At 46.9% G+C, this 21,737-nt stretch overlaps 1 protein-coding gene across 1 annotated transcript in view; it reads right to left on the reverse strand.

Moving 5' to 3' along the window:
- Positions 1 to 376: 376 nt before the first annotated feature.
- Positions 377 to 21,737, reverse strand: part of LOC148025302 (uncharacterized) — a 33,992-nt gene continuing 12,631 nt past the window's right edge. Inside the window, exons 3-10 of the mRNA XM_087692329.1 lie at positions 3,641 to 7,651; positions 2,797 to 3,487; positions 2,043 to 2,698; positions 1,800 to 1,944; positions 1,637 to 1,718; positions 1,225 to 1,341; positions 948 to 1,073; positions 377 to 864 (exon numbers count right to left, since the gene is read on the reverse strand). Coding sequence (XP_087548455.1) covers positions 1,239 to 1,341; positions 1,637 to 1,718; positions 1,800 to 1,944; positions 2,043 to 2,698; positions 2,797 to 3,487; positions 3,641 to 7,651 — 5,688 coding nt within the window. The 3' untranslated portion in view covers positions 377 to 864; positions 948 to 1,073; positions 1,225 to 1,238. The remainder of the gene's footprint in view (positions 865 to 947; positions 1,074 to 1,224; positions 1,342 to 1,636; positions 1,719 to 1,799; positions 1,945 to 2,042; positions 2,699 to 2,796; positions 3,488 to 3,640; positions 7,652 to 21,737) is intronic.

Consider the following 21,737-nt stretch of genomic DNA (forward strand, 5'->3'; position numbering starts at 1 on the left):
ACTTTAATAATGGTGCTTTCATGGGCACTGGTACATTGCCAGCTTGTAGCATGAAGAGACAGGACCCACTACTAGCCTTGTAACATACTCTGCAACCAGCAGGCTTTTTAAAGGCGGTGTGATCATGTTTAGCCTTTTTTTCTTTTCTTTTGGTTGGTGGGCGAGCAGGTGGGGGCGGGGTTGGGGGGAGTGGATATAGCGGGGGTCGATATATAACGCCGTCATCAAAAACCATAGTACATAATATGTAGAAAAAAGAACATGCTGTTTAAGGAGCAAACTCAACACTCATTCAGGGCCTGCCTTTATTATCCATAGAAGATCAACCCAGTCAGGCAACAACACTGTCTAGCTCATAATGCATCTGGTACTCTCAGAAGACGAACTTTGTTGCTTTATTAATAAAATATGGGCACAGATGGACAATCTACTGTCTACCTCTTCCATGTATTTTGTACCCTCCCAAAAAAATTGGCTCAGTGTACAATTTTGCCTGTAATAAAGAATGTGTTTGCTTTGGCTATGGTTTAACTTAGTACCAAACCAAAGATTCTTTCTTTTCTTCATTCACTGGCAGAGCAATTTAAAATGCTCTTCCTTATAATGATCAAGAGAAAAATCTACAATACAGATTGTACAGAAGATCTACAGTACACAAGGAATGTGGGTTCAAGATTGCAGAGTGAGTCGCATAAGAGCAGATATCTCCCTGCAAAAGCTTCTTTGACGTAATCCAAACTATAGTTCCTGCAAGTGCAAGGAAATTGTAGTACCGATGTCATCTGCTTCCCAATTTAGCACAGGACAAAAACTCTGGATTATCACAACTAGAGTGGATGATGATTTGTAGTTGAGAGTCCATCCCTGAAATGTAAACCTTAGTTAACCTGGTCAGAAACTACAGTCCACAAACTTTTATATTGATAGCAGTGTGCACTTTGAAGTACCTGGTAAAGTTATGTGTTGAAATTTTCGATAATGTGATGTTGATATATGATGGCAAGCCAATGCTCTTACACAATAGAAATGCATATTCCTTATATCAAGGAAAGCAACCTCGTTTTGCTCCAGTCCTAAGTAGCAACAAACCAATCCATGTGCAAATCAACTCTACAGACTTGCCACTTAACAAAAACAGCATGGATGACTTTCAATTCATATTCACCCCAGATGCACTTACAGCATAAACGACTTTCGATTAATATTCAACTCAGATGCACTTACTCTTGCAATCTTTTTCATAACAGTAGTGTGAGCATCCAGATATGCAAAGCGACCCAGTACAAAATGACACTCAGTCTTGCCCCTGGCTTTCTCATCAGCAATCTGTCTCCAGCAACCCTAAAAGGCAGGCATAACTCCACATAAAACTTCAACCTTTTTTGAAGTATTTTCCCATGAAACTAACATAGAAGGTGCCAAGCTTTAGGAAGTGAATTTGCTCTGCAACTTCAGGAAACTGCAATACTGTTGATGAATCTTTGCACAAGATATCAATATGAAGTTTCCCATGTTATAGGATGAAATTGCATGCAAATGTTATTGAGAAAAAGCATTACTCTGAACTCTGAAAAAGCAACGAAAACCTGAAACACACTCGCATTAACAGAAGAGTAAAATAAGATTAGTTGCTTACCAAAACCCATCTATCCTATCCACCAAGAAGCGTGTGCCTCGTGGGACTAATCTCGAAGAAGTAAGAGGCTTGAATACATGGCCTGCACAACCCAAAAGATTGGCTGAAAATATATTTTCTGATGTCAATAAACTAAGCAAAAACTCTCACAAATAAACCAGACCTTTGTCATCGTCATTCAGGCCCACAGATGACCCAGTTGCTTCTGTATCAACATCAATAGATTGGTGATCCAATACAGGTGCTTTCCGAGTACCCCGGACATGAGTTGCAGCACCTACTGGCATTATATGTTTACTCCTGTTTCCCTGCAGAATAGCAGCTTCAAATCTTTAGTCAACCTACACATACTTCCACAGCACAATTTTTGTAAAGACAGAGATCAACATAGTGTCATATGAGTTACCATTTCGTCAATATCAGCTGATATCCCCATATTGTCAGACACACTTGATACTCTCAGCCTCTGCAGCTGAGCTTGATTATCCTGAAGAGCTCCTTGCAAAGAGATTATTTTGCCAGCCAACTCATCATGTCGCATTTGCAAGTCCTGCAGTAAAGCATCTTTTCTGGCGAGCTGTACACGCAAGTTGTCCGTCCCAGACTGAATGCTGGTTAGAAGACTATCAAGTTGCTCTTGTGTGGTACCCACATCCTGTTCAAATAACAAATCAGAAACAATTCCACGACCTCCAACATTTGTTGCACCAACAACATCATGAATGCGCCTGTGGAGCTGTGCCAGAAGAAGTGTCTTCTCATCAACCATTCTCTGAAGGCTTGTCGCCTCAGTTCTACGAGTGTCAAGTTCGTCTCTTAGCTGAGACATTTCTGCATCACGGGCTTCCAACAATTCATGCACACTTTCAGCTTCTGCAATAAGCTTTTCAGAGAGCCTCTGAAAGTTATTGAAGCTATTTATAGTGGCAGAGAATCTGCTCGAAGCTTTCCCAAGCGAGGCCTCCAGCTCCTGGTTTGCTTTCTCAAGCTCCTCGACTCTAGTGGAAAGCCCTCCAATTTTTCCTTCTGCCTGATGTAAGGCTTGAATAAGGTCTTCCTTCTCTGAAATGAAAGAGAAGGAAAAATGGGAAGAAAAGACCACACTTTTCAGATCAAAATGAAAATTCAGAAGTAAAACAGAAAAAAACTTGAAAACATACCCTGTTCCTTCATGGATAAGTTATTTTGTAATGAATCTAGCTCTTGCTTGGTACTCTGCAACAGAGTAATTTTCAGCTGAGCTTCTTCAAGTCCTGTCTGTAGCTCACATATCTTTATGTTGGCCTTCGATTCAAGAGAGGAAATCATTTCATCGAGCTTAGCTTCCCTAGATTGTTCAAAGCTATGGAGGTCCTTGACATTAGAATCAATCCTCTGTGCCAAAGAATCTGCAAATTTCAGTAAGTCCTTGACATTCACGCCGTCCAAAGCACCTTCATAAGAACGGTATGACAAGGAACTACTCCAAGGCCTTTGGCCTTGCACTTGCATTTTCAAAAGTTCAACCTCATCAGCTGTGTATTTGACCCGTTCTATAAATGTCTTCAGTTCTCCCTCTAAGTGGAGAGCCTCCTTATCTTTTTCAAGCATGTAGGACTTTAAAGCAGAAGCAAGATCATTACCCCTATCAACTAAGTTCATCTCTTGCCTAAACCGGTACATAGAATTACACACCTCCTGTAGAAGTTTTGGGACTGATGCAGAATCTTGAGTCAACACTGTTACTGAACTTCTGTAAAAGTCTCCAAAACCCTGCAGTTCTTTATCCATTTCTTCACATTGCAATTTTAATGAAGCTACAAAGTTGGTTTGGGTCCAGCCTTTTGATGGGTTTCTCACACTCGCTGAAAACTGCAATTAATTTAAGATACATGTATGAATGTCGAAGTTCAAAAGCTGTATAGCATGTCTAATGAAAACAGTATCATTGCAGCAACAAAACCCAATGACTTTTTGTCAATACTACAATAACATGTAATCATATAAGGGAAAGTCTTCTACTACCTCTGACCTCCAGTTAGAAGGATGGCTCTCAACAGAAGTCACAGCAAACAGATTGCTCCGTTTTTCCAGTGAAGAAAACCACCCAGAGACCTCAACCGCAAAAGCCTTTGTGCTTCTTACATCCTCTATCAATCTTAAAGTCTCACCTGCAACAACATTTAGCAGAGTAGCCTGCTTGTCTTTCAGATTCTGCAGCTTCATGTGCAAATCAGCTGAGTCTTTATGTTGCTGCTCAGCTTTCACTTGTTCTTGTCTAATTTCCTCCATCTGTGCACTCAAGTTGTCTTTCAAAGTGCTGTTCTCACGTTCCAGGTTTGCTTTCGATTCTCTTAGCTCAGTTAGCTCAAATAAAAGGGAGTTTATCTTTGCCATTGCATGTTCAAGGCGCAGTCCAGCCTCAGCTTTTGCTGTCTCAGCTGTTTTCTTCTCCTCTGCCAATATGGACAATTTGTTTTCAGCATGGGAGAGCTCTTCATTTAAAGATTCCATCCTTTCCTGTGCTTCTTCTACTTGAAGGGCCAACAATTCAGCACCCTTTTTTGATTTCTTGGCTTCTTGCTCAGAGACTCCCACCTTCCTTTGTGCATCCATGAATGCTTGTAAGAGCCACTGTATTTTCTCCAACGGATCTCCAGACAGAGAAATTCCTTGTGCACTTATTTTATCAAGAACTGCTGCAACTTTCTGGAACATTCGGTTGCTCTCCTGCAGTGACTGCTCCAAATCAGTTGCATAAGCTTTTGCAGACAACAGTTCTGATTCTAACCCCTCCATTTGCTCCATCAAACGTCTGATCCTTTGATCTGCTTCTCCTAAAGACAAACTCAGTGCTTGAGACTCCTGCTTTACCTGATTGAGTTCTACATTTCTCTCTTCCAAAGACTGTCTTAAGTTGTCACGCAGCTGAACCAAATTCTTCCCTCTCTTCACAGCAGTATTAAGCTTCTCTCTGACAGAAGAGAGCTTCTCCTCAGCTTCCAACTGTGATTTCGTAAACTCTCCTCTTAAAAAAGCAAGCTCGTCTGTTAACTTTTGATTTTGCTGTAATAGCTCATTGGATTTCTCCTCAAGTGTTGAATTCATTGCTTTAAGCTCTTCACTTTGCGAAGTCACCCTTTTTATTTCTTGCAACTTTACTGTCAGTTCTTCTTGCACAAGCTGCAGATGATGTTCAAACCTAGCAAAATCTTCATCTGTTTTTTCAGAGATGCTTATATGAGAAAGCAATTCAGTCACCTGGCTACTCAGACCTGCAGCTTCCTCGGAAGCCAATTTGTACTTTTCTACAAGAGCCTGTACAGATCTTTCAAAAACTATATTTATAGAATCAGCTGAACAGATCACGTCCAACTCCTGATCCTCTATAACATCACCCATCAAATCATGAATGTGAGTGACTACATCCTTTATATCTGTGTTTTGTTCAAGCAACTGTGGCCTCTTACTAGACTCCTGTTGTACTTCTCGGTATTGTTCAACATATTCAATGCTACCTTCAGTCGATCTTGTCCAGACACTCTCTTGCCTAGAAGTCAACTCCTCTAACTCCATCGTCAGGTTTTTAAGCTCAGAATCTTTTGCCACTAGCTCAATTGAGAATCTATGGTTCTCCTCCTCCAGATTTTTGAGCTGCGAGTCTTTTGCCTCTAGTTCAGATGAAAGTGCATGATTGTTATGCTCCAATTTCTGTAGGTTTAGGTTCAGGGTATCAATGGTTTCTCGTGAAATCTCTAGCTCATGCTGGAGTTCAGCTGTTAAAATCTGTGAATCAGAGACTGCTGTGCCTAGCCACTCCAGTCTATCTTCAGGTTCCTTGGACATTACTGAAGATGGCATATTAATATTATCTAGCACTTCCTCCCACTTTTGGATCAGGTAATTCCTTTCTAACAGGCATTGTTCTAACATTGCTGACTGCTCTGCCATGCTGCGATACTTGCGCTGTAGATCTTCATACTTTCTACTATGCTCCTCAATCTCTTGAGTGTAAGGCACCAAATCCCTACTTGAAAGCTCATATACCTCTTTGCCTGTTTTTGGCAACTCTGGGGAATGCCCTTCCACCACCTCTACCTGGTTTGAACCCATATGTCCCTGGCTGTACGCTCCAATGAGCCACTCTACTTTTTCTGCAGTTTCCTTAGCATGCAACTTGTCTGGTAGACTTGGATCTTCCAGAAGCTCCTCAACTTTCTGCAGTACAGCATCCTTTTGCAGAAATGATTCCCGCAACATATTTGCAGAGTTCCGAATATAAGAAAGTTCCGACTCCAAAGCTTCTACCCGCTCCCCTGCCTCTGCAAAAAGTTTTAGCTTGCTTTCAGCTTCCTGCAAAGCTGCAGATTTCAGCTGCAGCTCCTGCTTATAAGAAGACCGCAATTCTTCTAACTCTGCAGCATTTTCTGCAAGTAACTGCTTCAAGTTATCTCGCTGCTGAACAATACCTTTTCCTCTACTAACTGCCATACTCAGCTTTTCTCGAACAGTTAGCAATTTTTGCTCTGCTTGTTGTAGTTCAGAAGATTTGTTTTCCATTTGATGCCTTGTTTTGTCAAGATCCTGCTGCAACTGGTGAATCTGTTCATGTAATTTAGATGATTCTTCTTCCTTCAATAGTATGAGTGTCTTCAAGTGTTCCAATTCCAACCCAACTGCAGAAGCTTCTTCAGGCATTGGGGGAGCTTCTGAATTTTTCTGTAACTCTTTAATTTGTCTGCAAGCAGCATCATATTGTGCTAACAAAGTTGTTGCACAGACATCCAAGTCACTCACCACATCCTTGTCCATGACCTCTGGGCAACAACCAGTAGACTCGCTCAATACTGTACATACTTCATGGGCAATGGCACTAGCATGTGATGTCAATCTTGCATATGTTGCTTCATGTTCACCATTCAAACTACGCAGTCTTTCAACTTCTTCTTCTACAATGCTTTTTGCTTCAATTGTTTTACTTGCTTCCGTGGATATTGACTCATATTTCTGAGAAAGTTCAACAACTCTCAGGTTGAGATCCTCAATATGACACTCTCTTCTTGACAACAGATCCTCCAACTCTAAATTCTTTTTTGTGAGGTCCTCCATCTGAATGTGCACAGACAGCAGTTCCTTTAACTTTTCTTCAAGTTCCATTTTTCCTTTGGCAACCTCAACAGCTTCTGCTGACATGACTTCGCATCTCAATGAAAGATCAACCACCTTGTTGCTAAGATCCTCCATCTCAGTCTCTTTTAGTGCCAACAAAGACTTTGAACTCCGCAATTCATTTAGCTCTTCTTCTAACAAGTGCTTTTCTTCAGACCTTTTAACAGTTTCTGCAGACATGAGATCAAAGCTTTTTGACATATCAAGAACCTTCTTTGAAAGCTCCTTTACATCAGACTCTCTTCTTGACAACAAACCCTCTAGTTCTTCAACCTTTTTTGAGAGGAACTCAACATCAACAACCATGCCCTGTAATTTTGATAGCTCATTATTCAGGCAGTGCTTCTCTTCAGCAGCTTTAACGCATTCAAAGGACATCAGCTCAACATTATGTGAAAGCTCTGTCACCTTCTCCATGAGCTCTTCTATCTGAGAATCTTTCGTGAACAGCAAAGCTTCCATGTTCCCTACCATTTCTTGCATCTGCCCCTTTTCTTCTAACTCCTGCAGCAGCTCATCAATCAATCTATTACACTCATGAAGCAACCAGTTATGGCTAGGAAGAAACAAGCCAGTTTCTTGAGTTCCTGCAAGTTGCAGGCACTCAATCATCTGCTCAATCTCTATACTTGCATCCCTTCGCTGAGAAACAATGGTGAACAGTCTGCGCAGAAGCACGCTAAGAACAGTCACTGCCACACCATGCTCTGGGAGTTTCTGCTCAGCTTGACAGCAGGTCACATCATTCAGATGTGAGAATTCATCAACCTTTAGGTTGAGTTCTTTGATCTTAGTCCCTTTCTTCTCCAATGGGGTCTGCAGCACTGCAACCATACGATCTACCAGCATATTTTCTTCCGGCATTTCCTGCAAAAAGGTAGTCTTATGAGTATAAAACTATCACCATAAAAAGCCTTAATGCCATACATACAAGCAGAATATGGACTCTAATGGCAGTAGAGAGCCTTAATATTTTCATACCTCAAAAGGTGGGAAAATTACAGATAATCTATATACTTTGTATAAACTTCATGAAAAACAAAATCCCTCACTTAACAAATCTCAGTTGACATGCATCCACTAACATTGCATGTTTTGTTTTATATCATTTGAAACCAGCCTTCCTTCTTGGAATGGGTGGTGATAACCTGATTTAAGAGTTAATTACAGCAATAAATAAATGCACATAAAATGAAATACACACTTTACCATAACATTCTTGGACAGTTGACACCCTGTTGGCCCCAAAATTGGCGCCCCTTGCGGTATTTCTTTAGCTTTCATTCAATTGGAAGGAGTACAATTCGAGATTCTTCAATCTCCTCCTGCTAACCAATTGCTCTTGCTGTCATAAATGACCAGCAATCGCTGCCTTTTGGGTCATTTGCCCTTGATTCACCCAGGACTTCTTCTCCAATTTGACCCTTGGCTGGCCAAATACTGCCCCAAATCAATTCGGGATGGGCTGGCTCCTGAATTCCCTTGATAATCTTCAATTATCAGCTGCTGATTTCAGTCCCTTGAGCCTTCAATCTCTGGCACGGATCCCAAGGTGGCTGCTAAACCCTGATTTCTGTTGTAAATTAGGGTTCACTGCAAAAATTACAAATCAGCCCACCAAAAATGGCTGAGATCCCCTCCGAATGGCTAAGAATTGCTGAGAATGGCTGAGCATAGGCTGAAGGAGATGAGAGAATGCTGTAGAGAGAGAATTCTGAGATTTGTCACGAAGAACTGATCAAAATCAGCTGCTGCCCTGCTGTACCAGCCCCAAATGGATGCACCAACAACAATAGGAGCATAAGAGACTGTGATCTTCAGAAGAAAGTGCATCAGCAGCAATTGCCAGCTTCCCAAGGTCAAGAATATGCAATCTCCATCACCAAAATGGTCTCCAATGGCTGGGAAATGGCCCCAAAAGTTGGCAGCAACAATCCAACAGCTCCAAAATGAAAAAATGAGATTTTCCTCTCCCTTCAGCCCTATTTAGCCTTTCCCCTACTTGCATGGGAAAGTTTTGTCAAGTGGCAGCTTTCTTAATCCATTTTCAGCGATTTCCAGTCATTTAATTAATTTTCAGAATTAATTAATTCTGAAAATTAATTCAACCCTTAATCCATGCCCAGAAAATTGACCTTGCCCATCCAAAATTAATTGGCTAGGCCATTTGCAACCCAAAGTGGTCCCATGCATTAATTGTGTGAGAGTGCGCAACGGAAGAACACGAACACAGAGGAGAGGAGAGAGAAAGCAGAGAATGAAGGAAGAAAGTCTGCACTGACTGAGATGAATGCTGAATACACTGAAATGGACAGAGCAGTCCCTGCACGCAGCCCAGAGCGTCAGTGAGGGGACCAGGACAGACTGGAAGCAGTGGCAGCACCAATGCCGGAGACGGAGATGACGAAGGCAGTGCTGAACCTGCAGAGCACACTACTGGAATGACTGGGGGGGGGGGGGGGGGCTGCTATATATAGCCCCCAGGCCAGAAAACTGGCCGACCAGCCAAATCTGGCCGACCTGGCCAGATTTGGCCGACCAGCCAGATCTGGCCGACTTTGGCCAGATCTGGCCGACCTGCCCAGAAAATGGGCCGACTGCAGAAAAACAGCCCAGTTTGGGCTGTATGACACCCACAGGCTGCTGGCTAACCAGGACAGCCACTAAAAAGACTGATAGAGCTCCTCTATCTCCTGTCAGACTCTGACAGGAGCTCACAACCAGGAGATGACAGACTGAGAATGATAAAGAGCAGGCTAACACCCCCTCTCAACTCCTGGGAGAGTCTGAAGACCCAAGAACCGCATGTGATGAAGCAAAGAAGCCTGAGGCAAAGGCTTCGTAAAGAGATCAGCTGCATTGGCCGCCATAGGACAATAGACCACCACCAGCTCCGAATCCACGATCCGCTCTCGAACATAGTGATACTGAACCTCAATGTGCTTCGTGCGAGCATGAAACACCGGGTTCTTGGCCAGAGCAAGAGCACTCTGGTTATCCACGCACAGCTCCGTAGGTCCGGTCTGGGAAAAGCCAATCTCCGCGAGTAAGCGACGGAGCCAAACTGCCTCCATAGCGGTCGAACATAGGGCCCGATACTCGGCCTCTGTAGAAGAAAGTGCCACAGTAGGCTGCTTCTTGCTGCTCCAAGAGACAGCACCAGATCCAAGGGTGAAAGCATAACCTGTAGTGGATCGTCTCGAATCCACATCACCTGCCCAATCAGAATCACTCCATCCAGAAAGGGTAATCCCATCTCCATACATGATCCCGAAGGATCGAGTCCCCTGTAAATAACGAAGAACCCGCAAGGCCGCCTGCCAGTGATCCTGGGTAGGAGTCTGCATAAAAGAAGACAATAAAGCCACCACAAAGGAGATATCCGGCCGAGTGTGAAGCAGCCAGATAAGAGAGCCGACAAGGCACCTGTAACGGGTGGGATCAGTAAGGGGAACTCCAGTTGTCAAAAGCTTGGACTCGGGGTCCATGGGGCAGGAGAGAGGCCGACACTCAGCCATATCAAACTCCGAAAGAAGCTCGGAGATGTACCTGTGCTGCGAGATAAAAATGCCCTGTGCCATCTGATAGATCTCCAGGCCTAGAAAGAAGTGAAGGATCCCTAGATCCATCATGTCAAACTCCTACTAAAGAATGGACCGTGTATGCTCCACCTGCTGAGTGTCGCTTCCTGTAATGATAAGATCATCCACATACAAGATAAGGAACACCGAAAGAGAATCCACAACCCGTAAGTAGAGGTTGGGATCATAAGCCGAGCGCGCAAAGCCACTCTGTAGAAAGAAGCGGTCAATCCGCTGGTACCAAGCACGAGGAGCCTGCTTTAGGCCATAAAGAGCCTTCCGCAGCCGGTAGACATGATCCTTCTTCCCCTGCACAAGAAAACCAGGAGGCTGTGAAACATAAATCTCCTCCTCAAGAACGCCATTCAGAAAAGCAGACTTGACGTGTTAGAGTTCATAGCCTGTTTTTTAGGCAGCAGCACAGCTGGTCCAGCAGTCGGACCAGCTGCATAGTCGGACTGTGCAGTCGGACTGCCACGTGGCAGTCCGACTGCCTGCAGCCATTTTATTCCAGGCTGCGCCCTATTTTGGCGCCCCGTTCTAGGTGATTTTTCGCCTATTTATTGCTGACGTTTTCAGCAGTCTGGCCACTATTCTCTGTCGCAGATTACAGACCGGTGCCGTGCAGATTTCTGTCTCTGTTCACAGATTTCAGACAGCAGACAGTGCAGACTGCAGCAGACTTCGAGGTGGACAGCAGGTCGCATCGTCGAGGTGGAGACACGCAGTCCAGCGCACTGCGCCCGTGTATATCTTTGTATTCAGCATTCTTTATACAGCAGATCTTCATTGTACACTGTCTCTTTCTCTCCCTTTTCTCTCTGCGTTCTCTCTCTCTCAGTCCTACGCTTCCGCACCGCTGCACTCTGACATGGTTTCAGAGCAGTGTTTGAGGGCTGACTGAGCGCAGAATCAACCTGAAAATGAGTTTCCATCGCGACACAAATTTGCGTTTTTTGCGTTTAAGGGCAGACAGGAGGGCTGCGCCTTGGAACAAGGCTGAAACGAGTGTGGGCGCACAGGAAAGGAGTACAGGTGGTGGATTTGCTGCTGTTTACTGCTGTTTGACGCGGAGGAAGTTTGAGTTTTCAACCTAAAAGTGCAGGTTTTGCTTTTTCATCGCCTTCGGCGGGTGAAGAAGCTTCGGGACGCGGAAGAGCCTTAGCAGGCTGAGTTTACTCAGTCAGAGGGGGCTGCTTTTGCGTTTGAGAAGGCATTGCAGGTGAAGATGTCTACAGAGATGCACTTGGAGTTCCAAGCGATTATGGACCGGAAGGTGCCTGTCCTACCAGCTCTTCCTACAGATCAGAAGCTCGACGGCGACAACTACCGCATTTGGCGCGTTATGATGTTGGCCATTCTGGAGTCCTATGATTTGGCGGAGTTGGTACAGGAAGATATTGACCGGCCTTCGGTAAGAGATGAGCCCAAACTCTCTTCCGATGCTCGTGCGGAGTTGGCCAGGGCCCAGTCTCATTGGGACAAACTGAATGCCAGGATTCGATCCTTTCTCTTTCTATCATGCACTACAGCCGTGATCGCTCACATCGAGCACTTGACGGTGGCTCGTGAGATATGGCTGGAGCTTGATCAAATGTACAATCGGATGACCCTGATGAAGAGGGTTTCTTTGGAGGTACAGATGCGGACCTTGTCCGTCAATAAGTCTTCTTCGCTAAGGGAACACATTAACAAGCTAAGGCAGCTACAGATGCAAGTTCAGAATGCGGGGAAGCCAATTTCCTCCGAAGACATGGCGATTACACTCTTGTCCCAGTTGCCGCCACGATTCGGTACATTTTACTCTGCCCTTATTGCTTCAGGGCGAGAGTCTACTCTTCAGTGGGAAGAGTTGGTTCCTATGGTCTTGGACCAAGAGGAACAGTTAAAGGGACAGAATGCTTCCAAGACGGAGGCGTTGACAGGTCAAGCCTCTCAGAAGAAGGGGAAGGACCAAAAGAAGAAGAAGGGGGATAACAAGTCCAAGAAGGACAAGGAGAAGGACAAGGACAAAGACTCCACATGCCATATTTGTGGAAAGACTGGCCATTGGAAGAAGGATTGCCCTGACAAAGACTCGAAGGATACCAAGAAGAAGGAAACCAAGGATTCTGGAGCGGTGGCTGCACCCTCATCAGCTGCATTTCTACATTTAGTTGTCATTGAGGACGCTTCACCGAATGCTTCTGATGCTGCGATGGCGGCTCCCCAATCTCGAGAGTGGATTATTGATAGTGGTGCCTCACGGCACATGACTCCTTCATCAGATGGTGTTGCCCAGCTGCGACCTTCGCGTGGACAGGTTCTCATTGGAGACAGCTCTTCAGTTTCTATTGTAGGTCGGGGTAAGATGCAGCTTATTCCGGATGGACGAGGTGGCACCCATACCTCAGAGGTTTTGCATGTACCAGGATTGGGGTACCATCTCCTTTCAGTTCATAAGATTTGCTCCCTTGGTCTTTTAGTGGAATTTGACAGTTCTACTGTGCGAGTCCTTGATCGTGAATCAAGGAAGGTTCTATCATCTGGATATGAGGAGAACGGCATTTACAAACTGAAGTCTTCCACTGCCCTCTCTTCTCTTCTTCTTACCTCAGAGTCACAGTCTGAATTATGGCATGCTCGGTTTGGTCACCTGAACTATGACTATCTTCGGAAGGCGTCACGTGGACAGCTTGTTCGAGGGTTGCCGGATATAGTGGTGAGCCAGCAGCCATGTGTCTCCTGCATACGGGGGAAGCAGCATCGGGATGCCATTCCCCACACAGCTTCGCGTCGGTCTACTTCACCGATGGAGCTAGTATCTACGGATCTATGTGGCCCTATGAGGAATGAGTCCCTGCGTGGGAGCTCGTACTTCATGCTGATCGTGGATGACTACAGCAGGATGACATGGGCCTATTTTTTCGCACTAAAGTCGGAAGCTTTCTCGCACTTCAAGGATTGGCTTCTCTTTGAGGAGAACCGATCAAGCCGGACGTTGAAGACCTTGCGATCCGACAAGGGAGGTGAATTTGTGTCTAATGAATTTGCTCGGTTTTGTGCAGATAGAGGAATTCACCAGGAGTTTGCCAATACCAATACTCCTCAAGAAAATGGTATTCTAGAACGGAAGAACCGCAGTGTGATCGAGATGGCGCGCACCATGATGGAGCACCGACAGACCCCTCAGGTTCTGTGGGCCGAGGCTGTGGCTACTGCAATCCACATCCTTAATCGATCCCCTACTTCGGCCGTGGAAGGGATGACTCCATTTGAGGCTTATTTTGGGACGAAGCTAGATGTTTCTTACTTTCGGATCTTTGGGTGTGATGCCTATGTTCACATTCCCAAGGCTCACCGTGACAAATTTGAAGCGGCTTCCCGAAAACAGGTATTTGTTGGCTACAGCTCCCAGTCCCAAGGCTACCGACTGTATGATCCCGTCAAGCGGGATGTATATACTAGCCGTGATGTGCGGTTTGTGGAGGTTCCGGCTTCTTCAACGGGTGAGGAGCATCCCGTTCTTGGAGATCCAGGGGAGAGTTTGGCTCCTTCTACAGTTCCACTGGAGCCTATGCCGTTTGATTATGATTCTGTTTCTGACACAGAGTCTACTGTTCCACCGGATCCTTCTGAGGAGTTACCACCGGTGGACATTCCAGAGTCTTCTACTGAAGGAGAACGACGAGGGGAGGTTCGGCCTCCTCGCTGGGCCCGTGACACACTCCGTGATTCAGGGATCGAGGGGGTTCCTGAGGAGTGGGGACCGCAGGATGGTCCGCGGCGGTCACGGAGGCACCAGGCGCATTCTTCGGAGCTTGTTTGCTCCAATTATTGTTTGATGTCCCGTCTTATGCAGGATCGAGAGCCCACCTCCGTGAAGGAGGCTTTACAGTCCGCCCCATGGAAGAAAGCTATGGAAGCTGAGTTGGAGGCTATTGAGAGGAATGGCACTTGGTCACTTGTGCCACGCCCCCCGAAGAAGAAGGTGATTGGAGTCAAGTGGGTCTTCAAGACCAAATATCTCAGTGATGGTACTTTGGATAAGCACAAGGCTCGCCTTGTTGCTAAGGGTTTTGCCCAGCGCCCCGGGATTGACTGTCATGACACCTTTGCCCCTACAGCTCGTATGGCAACCATTAGAGCTGTTCTTGCTTTGGCTGGCCATAGGAGATGGCCTGTTTATCAGCTGGATGTGAAGTCGGCCTTCCTGAATGGTGATTTGAAGGAGGAGATCTACGTTGAGCAACCTCCTGGCTTTGGTTCTTCGGATGGGAAAGTCTACAGGTTGAAGAAGGCCCTGTATGGTCTCAAGCAGGCCCCGCGAGCTTGGAACGAGAAGATTGATTCGTTCCTCCAGACTCAGTTGGGATATCGGCGGTCCAAGGCCGATCCGCAGCTGTATGTTCACACTTCCGGGGAAGGATGTGTGCTGTTTGTATTATATGTTGATGATTTGATTGTCACAGGTGATGATGCACAGCAGGTCCAGGAGACAAAGTCAGCTTTACATCGGACGTTCGAGATGACGGATTTGGGGCTACTCCATTTCTTTTTAGGCCATGAGATTTATCAGTCTGAGAGGGGGATCTTTATCTCCCAACAGAGATATGTACAGGAGCTCTTGGTGTCTTTTGAGATGGAAGATTGTCGGGCCCTCTCTACTCCTATGGATCCGAACTGGAAGGCCACTTCCCACTCAGCTTCTCCTTTGGCAGATGCTTCCCGCTATCGACAGTTGATAGGGTCCTTGATTTGGCTTCTCAACACGAGGGTTGATCTATGTTTTGTTGTTGGGCTCTTGGCAGGGTTCATGAGTGAACCTAAGACGGTGCATTGGCAGGCTGCTCAGAGGATACTTCGGTATCTGAGGGGGACGTCTGATTTGGGGATTCATTACCCCGCAGGGACAGATGGGTCAGATCTTGTACTTGCAGGTTGGAGCGACTCGGATTGGGCCGATGACGTGGACCACAGGCGGTCTACAACAGGTTACTGCTTTACTTTGGGTGCAGGTGTTATTTCATGGAGTAGCAAGAAGCAGCCCACGGTAGCCCTTTCGTCTACTGAGGCGGAGTATCGAGCCGCATCTTCCACCACATGCGAGGTAGTGTGGCTTCGAAGATTGTTGGAGGAGCTTGGGTGCCCCCAGACTCGTCCTACATTGCTGCGATGTGACAATGAGAGTTGCATTGCCTTGGCAAGGAACCCTGTTTTTCATGCCCGGACGAAGCACATTGAGATTCAGTACCACTTCATTCGAGAAAAGCTTCTGGATGAGACCATCACTGTGGAGTATTGCAAGACGGAGGATAATCTTGCGGATTTGTTTACGAAGGCGCTTCCTCAGGCTCTACTTCGGCAACATTCCAGATCCCTCAGGCTTCTGCCCTGTCCAGGCTCTGAGAGGGGGTGTTAGAGTTCATAGCCTGTTTTTTAGGCAGCAGCACAGCTGGTCCAGCAGTCGGACTGTGCAGTCAGACTGCCACGTGGCAGTCCGACTGCCTGCAGCCATTTTATTCCAGGCTGCGCCCTATTTTGGCGCCCCATTCTAGGTGATTTTTCGCCTATTTATTGCTGACGTTTTCAGCAGTCTGGCCACTATTCTCTGTCGCAGATTACAGACCGGTGCCGTGCAGATTTCTGTCTCTGTTCACAGATTTCAGACAGCAGACAGTGCAGACTGCAGCAGACTTCGAGGTGGACAGCAGGTCGCATCGTCGAGGTGGAGACACGCAGTCCAGCGCACTGCGCCCGTGTATATCTTTGTATTCAGCATTCTTTATACAGCAGATCTTCATTGTACACTGTCTCTTTCTCTCCCTTTTCTCTCTGCGTTCTCTCTCTCTCAGTCCTACGCTTCCGCACCGCTGCACTCTGACATGACATCCATCTGATAGATAGGCCAACGGTGGTGAGCAGCAAGAGCCAAAAGAACTCAGATGGTGGACATCTTGGCTGTAGGAGCAAAAGTCTCAAAGTAGTCCAACCCTGCACGCTGTGCAAAACCCTTGGCAACAAGCCTAGCCTTATGCTTGTCCAAGGAGCCATCTGCAAGATACTTGGTCTTAAAGACCCATTTCACACCAATCACCTTCCGTTTCGCGGGACGCGGTACAAGCTCCCACGTATGGTTTCGCTCGATGGAATCGAGCTCGGCCTGCATAGCCTGTCTCCAAATATCCTGTGCAAGAGCCTCCTCCACAGTGGAAGGCTCGGAATCTTGAAGAATCTGTGACATAAGAGCATAGTTCACACATAGTGAGCTGTCCCGCTGGGCCTGTAAACGGGCTGATCGACGTGGACCTGTAGAAGAAGTAGGAAAGTGAGTAACATCTGAATCCTGCATGAGCCGGCGATACCATAAAGGAATCCTGAGAGACTCCTGCTGCTGTGAGGGAGACCCGGGGGTCTCCGGAACCTGCAAAGCACCCAAATCGGAGAGGGACTCCCCCTCACCGAGTGAAGATAGATCCTCCGCATCTGAAGAAGGCTGTGTATCCCGTGAAGATCCCGAAGTGGCGGTAGTAGAGCTCGTAGAAGACGGAGTCACATCCACCAAAGGGGAAACGGAAGCCGAAGAAGGAGGAATAGGGGGGGTGCTAAGGGGCATCCTGGAAGGAAGTGAAGGGAGAGAAGGTGGGGGGGGGGGGGGGGGGGGGGGGGGTTCCGGTCGATGATGAAGAAACATCTGTAATGGAACCATCAATCGGATCCTCAGAGGCCGAAGCCTCATCAAAGATCACATCCCTGCTCACCTCAACCTTCCGCGTCGTCGGGTCGTAGAGCCGATATCCCTTCGTGGTCGTACTATAACCAACGAAGATAAGCTTTCTCGACTTAGAGTCGAACTTCGTCTTCCTCTTCTTCTTGTCCACATGGACAAATGCATCGCACCCAAAGATGCGAAAATGGGACACGGAAGGCTTCTTCCCAAAGAAAACCTCATACGGAGTCATGTCCTGTAACGCCGAAGTCGGAGAGCGGTTGCGAATATGCACCGCTGTAGCCACCGCCTCACCCCAAAGGAAATGAGGGAGACCCCTATGCTCCAGCATAGATCGGGCCATCTCAATCATGGTCTGATTCGCACGCTCCACCACACCATTCTCTGATGGTGTGTTCGGATGGGAATACTCCACCCGAATACCATGATCCCTGCAAAACTGAGAGAAAAGGTGAGAAGTGAACTCGCCACCGTGATCAGCTCGAACGCCACGAACCTTGGAAGTTGTTTGGGTCTCCACAAACACCTGCCACTCACAGAAACGGGAGTACGCCTCACTCTTGTACTCCCAAGAAATAAGGCCACACATAACGACTAAAGTCGTCCACAATCAGCATCAAATACTTGGCCTTCCCAAGGGAGGCCGTGCCCATAGGTCCGCAAAGGTCAGTGTGAACCAACTCAAGCGGAGAAGTAGCCCTCCTAGAAGCAACCTGCGGGTGAGGCTCCCGGTGCTGCTTGCCCCTCAAACAGCTAGGGCACAAAGTGTGTAGAGGAGGGAAATCGGGAAGTCCCTCCACCATCTTCCTCCTAGAAGCCCGGCGAAGAGAATCAAGGTTCAAATGACCATACCGAGCATGCCAAAGCAGCCCAAGCGCATGAGAAGTCCGCGCAGCCAAGGCTGTGAGCGTATAAAGCCCACCCTCCTGTGTACCTGTCCAGAGAGCATCACCTGTAGAAGCATCCTCCACTGTGACTGCATCCTGTGTAAAAATGACTCGGGTACCTAACTGAGTAAGGCCATGCACAGATAATAGGTTAAAACCCAAATCAGGGACATAGAGAACTTTGACGGAGGAAGACCGCCTGTCAGAAAACATAGGTAAAGTCCCCACGCCTCGAACAAGAACTGTAGAATTGTCACCAATGGTGACTGTACCCCCTCTGGAACGAAGATCCTGAAGCCAATCCTGACGGAAGGTCATATGTGAAGATGCTCCACTGTCGACGAGCCAAGGCTTCTCCTGTGTGGTAGAAGCTAGGGCAGTGTCCTCCTCAACAAAGACATGCACAAACGCAGATTCTGTTGTGGCTGGGGCCGCCTTCGAGTCCTTCTCCTTAGGCTTCAAATGGGGATACTTCTACCAACACTTCTCCTCGGGATGAGTGCCCTTTCCACAATGGGGACACTTGGGCTTCTTCTCCGTCGCATCCTTCTTGTCCTCCTCCTCCTTGTCCTTGGCCTTCTCCTTCTTTTGTTTCTTCTTCTTGCCGCCACCTGTGCCAGCCGTAAATGCCTTGGTGGAGCCACTGGCTCCCACCTCTTTGAGTCGCTCGTCATGCTCCAAGACAAGCGAGGAAAGATCCTCCCATAGGAGTGTCTCACGGGTCCTCGAAGTGATGAGGCTGGTGTAGAAGACATCATAACGGGGTGATGGCAGCTGAGTCAACAGAATCATCGCCATATCCTCAGACGATATCAAACGACCAAGAGAGGCTAGCTCGCCTCGCATATCCTCCATCTTCGTGATGTGCTCCTTCATGGAAGGAGAACCATCAAGACTGAGCATCCGCAACTTCTTCTCCAGGGAAATCTTGTGGGCAAATGTCTTGTGCTGATACAAAGACGCAAGCTTCGTCCACACTTCCGCCGTGGTCTGTAACCTGTGAACATGTACAAGAACAGAATCATGGAGACTCATAAAAAGAAAGGAACGAGCTCGAGAGTTGAGCCTATCCCATAAGGCTGCACGGTCCATAGAGGTGCCATCGGACGAATCCACGGGGGGACGGTCGATGGGCGAAGAAACAAGCTCCCAAAAGTCAAAGGTATCGAGGATGCAGGCCACCTTGCATGACCATAGGGAGTAGTTGGAACCATCCAACTTATCTTCCTTCAAAAAGGAAGGGAGAATCGGCACCTGAATAGAGGGAATCAAGGAAGGCATCCGCACATCTGAAGCAGTCTTCACTGAAGAAACCTTCGCGGTAGATGGAAACCTCTGAGATGCATGGACTGAAGAAGGACGAGTGCCAGGAGGTTCTTCCCGATGTCGAACCTCACGATAATCCCGCCTCCGCTCAGAGGAATGATGAGAAAGAAGTTCATCCTCTGAGTCTTCAAAGCCTGAAAACTGGTAAGACATCTTCCAATCTGCAAAATACCAAAGAAAGTTGTGTCGCTGTCGAAATAGGACCAGCAATGTGATCACCAACCACCAAGACGCAGGCAGAGAGTGCCTACAAACACCTGGATCTACAAAACGCAAAGATAACTGATGTCGATAACCAGGAAAGAGACCACCAGCACCAGGAAAGAAGTCGCCAGCAGGAATGTGCCGCCTGGAGTGAAAGCGGCCAGCAGGACAGCAAAACGCAGCCTGTAGGGTGGTCGCCCAGCAGAAAGAGGGACAGCCTGGTGGTAAACGCAGGATTTCTGCGTTGCTGGATGACGTGGCAGCCTCTGCAGACAGCGTGGGCAGCAAAACGCAGGCTGAAAGGCCTCCTGTAGAAGTCGCCTGGCAGTTGTTGATCAGTTGGCAGCAGTAGTAGGGTATCTCACTCCTGAGGGTATGTCCTCCGTGCTCTCAATCAGGCGATGATACCATGTGAGAGTGAGCAACGGAAGAAGAACACGAACACAGAGGAGAGGAGAGAGAAAGCAGAGAATGAAGGAAGAAAGTCTGCACTGACTGAGATGAATGCTGAATACACTGAAATAGACAGAGCAGTCCCTGCACGCAGCCCGGAGCGTCAGTGAGGGGACCAGGACAGAATGGAAGCAGTGGCAGCACCAATGCCGGAGACGGAGATGACGGAGGCAGTGCTGAACCTGCAGAGCACACTACTGGAATGACTGGGGGGGGGGCTGCTATATATAGCCCCCAGGCCAGAAAACTGGCCGACCAGCCAAATCTGGCCGATCTGGCCAGATTTGGCCGACCAGCCAGATCTGGCCGACTTTGGCCAGATCTGGCCGACCTGCCCAGAAAATGGGCCGACTGCAGAAAAACAGCCCAGTTTGGGCTATATGACACCCACAGGCTGCTGGCTAACCAGGACAGCCACTAAAAAGACTGACAGAGCTCCTCTGTCTCCTGTCAGACTCTGACAGGAGCTCACAACCAGGAGATGACAGACTGAGAATGATAAAGAGCAGGCTAACAAATTGACCCTTGGACAAGCATTAATCCATTAATTAATGCCTAGTCCCTGGTATCACCATTGACACCGAATGGCCAATTAATGGTCCTAGGGGCAAACTGACACCAAAATTCACCTAGAATCTAACAAGTTACACTTTTGCCTTTGGCACCCATCTTTTTCACAGGGTCCTTGGGCCTTCAACTGTAAAAAAGTAGCTTGCACCTCACATGTGCAACACATGTGCATCTTTTAATTGCACATTTGATTAATCATTTAATTGCAACATGTGCAACATCTTTTAATTGCACATTTGATTAATCATTTAATCAAATGTCAATTAAACATAAGCAAACCATCAAATTTTCACGTCCTCGTGACATCATTTCCATTCTCTTAAGTAGCACCAAAACCTCCAGATTACTCTATCAAAGCTAACACAACTATAATTTCTGTCGAAAGATTTTGGAGTGTTATATTTTAAAGTTGGGATTGGGGGAGCTTTGTCTGAGCAGTCGTGTGTCATACATGGTAACCTCCTGCCTGTGACCCTAAAGTCCGAGTCTGATGAGGACATTGGGAGCTCTGATAGTGTATCTGTCCATTATATCATTTGTCCTAGACACTTAAGGTGGAGGTCCGCTTTTGCTTTTCTCCTGACAGCCTGTTTTTCCTTTGTTCTAGGCAGCTATTTATACCATGTGGCGGAACGGATATTATGTCAGGCACAGGCAGCATTTTACTGCATTCTATCTTGCACTTTGGGCACTATTTGCTGGACCGGCCAGTTTTCTCATTAGCCCCTACTCATGGTTGCCCTTCCACTCCACTGGTCATTCAGTCAATGCATCACCTTCTATGCCATCCTTCCTCATCATCTTTTTCATATCCTACCTCTATCTGACTATTAGCAGATATGTCAGCTCATGAGTGAGTCTGTGCATGCAGAGGCTGGGCACATTATTTAGGATATTTTAGGCATTTTTATGATCTTCATTTTGGTCATATTTAGCATTTATTACTGGCCGACCAGCATTAAATTTGGCTGACCTGATCAAATTGAGGACATATTTTTGTCCTATATATCTAGGCTCCTCCTCACTCAGTCACTCATCTGCCATCACACATGTGGAGAGAGAAATCAGTGCCGGCCCATGCAACCAGTGACTCACTATTGTATGCGATTGTCTCGTGTTGGATATATGGATTTCATTTCCCAAGCATACATATGAGCTCTCATTTGTATTGGGTTCTTTAATGTTCTTTCTTTCCCTTTCTCTTTTGTCTTTTGTTTCATCGG

Source organism: Lygodium microphyllum, chromosome 14 (assembly GCF_053477565.2).
Source record: "Lygodium microphyllum isolate KBCC chromosome 14, Lygodium_microphyllum_v1.1.10, whole genome shotgun sequence".
Lineage (NCBI taxonomy): Eukaryota > Viridiplantae > Streptophyta > Polypodiopsida > Schizaeales > Lygodiaceae > Lygodium > Lygodium microphyllum.